Source organism: Sinocyclocheilus anshuiensis, unplaced genomic scaffold, assembly GCF_001515605.1.
Source record: "Sinocyclocheilus anshuiensis isolate Anshui unplaced genomic scaffold, SAMN03320099.WGS_v1.1 scaffold371, whole genome shotgun sequence".
Lineage (NCBI taxonomy): Eukaryota > Metazoa > Chordata > Actinopteri > Cypriniformes > Cyprinidae > Sinocyclocheilus > Sinocyclocheilus anshuiensis.
In genome coordinates this window covers 311,046-314,555 of record NW_015549597.1, presented here as the reverse complement: position 1 = coordinate 314,555, position 3,510 = coordinate 311,046, and the positions used below count along the sequence as shown (strand labels likewise).

At 43.3% G+C, this 3,510-nt stretch overlaps 1 protein-coding gene across 1 annotated transcript in view; it reads left to right on the top strand.

Annotated features, from left to right (window-relative positions):
* smg1 (SMG1 nonsense mediated mRNA decay associated PI3K related kinase) overlaps positions 1–3,510 on the top strand; it is a 43,048-nt gene that overhangs the window by 34,044 nt on the left and 5,494 nt on the right. Inside the window, exons 54-56 of the mRNA XM_016446947.1 lie at positions 829–1,301; positions 1,578–1,715; positions 1,801–2,133. Coding sequence (XP_016302433.1) covers positions 829–1,301; positions 1,578–1,715; positions 1,801–2,133 — 944 coding nt within the window. The remainder of the gene's footprint in view (positions 1–828; positions 1,302–1,577; positions 1,716–1,800; positions 2,134–3,510) is intronic.

Genomic DNA, 3,510 nt, shown 5'->3' with positions numbered 1-3,510 from the left:
GTATCGTAGTGTCTGTTTATTTATCTGTCTGTCTGTTGTTCTATCCATCTATCGATCATTCTATAGTTTTTTTTGTCTTAAATTAAATGAATACTTAATTCAGGGTGGTTGCCAGGGTGTTTGTATGTAGTTGATAGAGTGTTTTGGTTTGTTGCTAGGGTGTTGCTGTGGTGTACCTAGGGTTGGGTGCCGAAGCCCGGTACCAATATGGCACCGGTACCTACAGTATGTAACCGGTATGTACTAGAACTGAATTAGAATGCAGGTTTCGGTGCCATGCCTGAGCGATCGATTGAAATATTTGACCTCTGGTTCTCCGAAACGGACGTAAGAAGCATCATCACCAGCACCGCACGTGAAAAATCATTTCCCGACTGAGAAACTGCACGTGAACTCAAGTCAGAAAACTGTAATAATACAAATCTTTGTAGTAACGAGAGTGTTACTACACTTTCCGACTTAAAAGCACAACTCGGGAAATGAGTACTCCGTTGCAGCTATAATAGCATGCCTTTGTCCATATAAGGGATTTCCTGGAGGGTCATGAGTTCCTACTTCTGTGACTGGATATGTGGATTTTCTGTGCGAGGGCGCCCTCTGGCGTCCAGTATGAATGAAACCGACATGTGTTTATAGTGCTAATGGCCAATCCATCATTTTTTGGGGAATTTTATTTTTATTTTTTCATTTTTTAATAAGTATCGGTTCAGGCACTGTTTAGGCACTGGAACCGTTTTAAAAGTATCGATTTGGCACTGGTATCGAAAAAAAACCCTAGTCATTGTGCAGAATCAGGCTTTTTATTAGACACACTTATTTTTCTAACAGGAACATGTCCTACACCCACTGATGAGCCTCCACCCTCAAATGGCCCAGTACCCATAGTGAAACCCATGTACCGAGGCTCCACTGTAGTGAACGAAGACCAGATGATGCGGCCCATCAAAGCCTTCACGGCAGATTTTGTGAGGCAGATGCTAATGAGGCTCCCCACCCAGGCTCTGGGCCTGGCCATCTGCAGCGCTCTCAGTGCCCTCGGCATGGATCTCATTGCCCAGGTGGAGGCGAAGGACTTTGGTGCTGAGGGGAAGGTTTCTCTGGATGACCTGTGCAAGAAAGCAGTAGAGCAAGGGGTGCAGGCAGGACGGATATCCCAGCTGCTGCTCAACAGGGCTACAGTGCTTGCCAGCTCCTACGACACGGCTTGGAAAAAACTGGACCTGGTACGACGTCTGGAAGTCAGCATTGAAGCCTGTAAGGTCAGCCTGCAGAGGATTCAGCTTCACATCGCCATGTTCCAGGTAAGAACCGTGTCTCCGTTTACAAAAAGCAATGTCGTCATCGGTTGTGGCTGTGAAGTTCTAGTGAAACTTTGTGTGCAAAAAATCAGGTCCCGTATGCATTGTCAATAACATAGAGAAGTAACAAACTACAGTCACTTTAAAACCAAGCAGCTTTTTGTTGGTCAGCGCAGCAAATTCTAATCTGAACATGAGCGGGATTTGACTGAAATTCACCCATGAAATTTTACCAAGCACCAGTAAATGTGACCTTCACCTTCTGTTCTCTCTCATCAGTGGCAGCATGAGGACATTCTCGGTGCGAGGACGCAGCCCATGACAGTCAGTCCCCCGCCTCGCTCCATCATCCTGAGCAACATGAAGAAGAAGCTCTACAAACTCAGTCAGGACGAAGCTTCTATTGGCAGCGTCCAGGTTAAAGCCGTTGCACGTTTTGGAAAATATGTCAAAGTGAAATAGAAACCTTTTAATTTAAACCGTGTTGGGTTTTGTGTTGCAGGAGAAGTTGGCAAGTCTAGAGGGCAGCATAGAGCAAAGGCTGAAGTGGGCCGGTGGCGCAAACCCTGCACTCGCCCCAGTGCTGCAGGACTTTGAGGCCACTATAGCAGAACGCCGTGCCTTGGTGATGAAGGACAGTCAGCTTGCCAACCAGGTTACTTTTCTCTGCAGCACCATTCTCAACTTCGAAGGTCTGCGTACCCGCACTCCAGAAGCCTTGAACATGGATGCTACACTTTTTGAACTTGTGAAACGATGCCAGGCCACCTGCTCCTACGCTGCCCAGTTTAGCACCTCCGTTTCCTCTCTGGAACTTCAGCTGCTGCATAGACTGGTGAGTATTGCTGGATTTTTAAATGTTGTTTTATTATTCGATCCACTAGGGGTGCTCCGATCAGAATTTTTGAGGCCGATCACCGAAAGCAATATCTGCCAATACGATCACCGATACCGATCTTTTTAAAGCCTTCTTTTTATCATGTAGAATTATTTGTAGTGATGATCCAATCAAGATTTTTAGACATTTATTCAGGGCCTGAATTTCATTTTTGAAAATGAATTCCCCTCTTAGGTGACTCTTGTGAGTGGGATTTTTTAATTTGAGGGGTGGTGGGGGGCATTTTTTTGACATTTTTCAAAAATGTATATTTCTCACCTATATGTTTGATCATGCAGTGCATTTTTGTTTTTACAATCTTGCAATTGTTGCACAATAGCTCACACAGCACAAGCCTGATTTCGTGAGCTGTATGTGAAGCGGTGCAGAAGCAGCAGGTGGTCACTGTGCTTTCACACAGGAGTCTGCAACTGATCCATGGCTGTTTACCACAAACACATTTATCCATCCATTATTTTGATTTCAAATCCAAACATTGTTACTGAAAATGCTTTTTCAGCATTGTGATTCTTTTTTTTTTACACAGTACAGTAATACAATCTTTCATAGACGTGTTTAAATGCAATAAATATAAGAAACATTATTCAATGCGTTTTACTTTTGCATTTACTTCTAGACTTATATATTAAGTTGTGGCAAGCAAGTTGCAAAACATTTAAACTACTTTTCTTACATGATCACAAACATTCTAAATTAAAGGGTTAGTTCACCCCAAAATGAAAATTCTGTCATTAATTACTCACCCTCATGTCATTCCAAACCCAAAAGACCTTCGTTCATCTTCAGAACACAAATTAAGATATTTGTGATGGAATCTGAGAGCTCTCTGACCCTGCATAGACAGCAACGCAACTGTAATATTCCCAGACAGAAACGTAGCAAGGACATCGGTAAAACAGTCCATGTGACATCAGTGGCTCAACTTCAATTTTGCGAAGCTACGAGAATGTTTTGTGCGCAAAGAAAGCAAAAATGACGACTTTATTCAACAATTCTTCTCCCCTGAGTTACTGTCGTCCGCCCTTTTGGAGAGTATCACAACGCATACGCATGCTTTACCATAAGTGTAAACAACGCCTATTACGTTCATGCGCGCACTTTCCACCCTAACGTAAACAATGCCGATTACGTTCTTGGGTACTCTCCAAAATGGCGGAAGACATAACTCAGGGGAGATGAATTGTTAAATAAATTGTTATTTTTGTTTTCTTTGTGCACAAAAAGTATTCTCGTAGCTTCGCAAAATTGAAGTTGAACCACTGATGTCACATGGACTGTTTTACCGATGTCCTTGCTACGTTTCGGTCTGGGAAC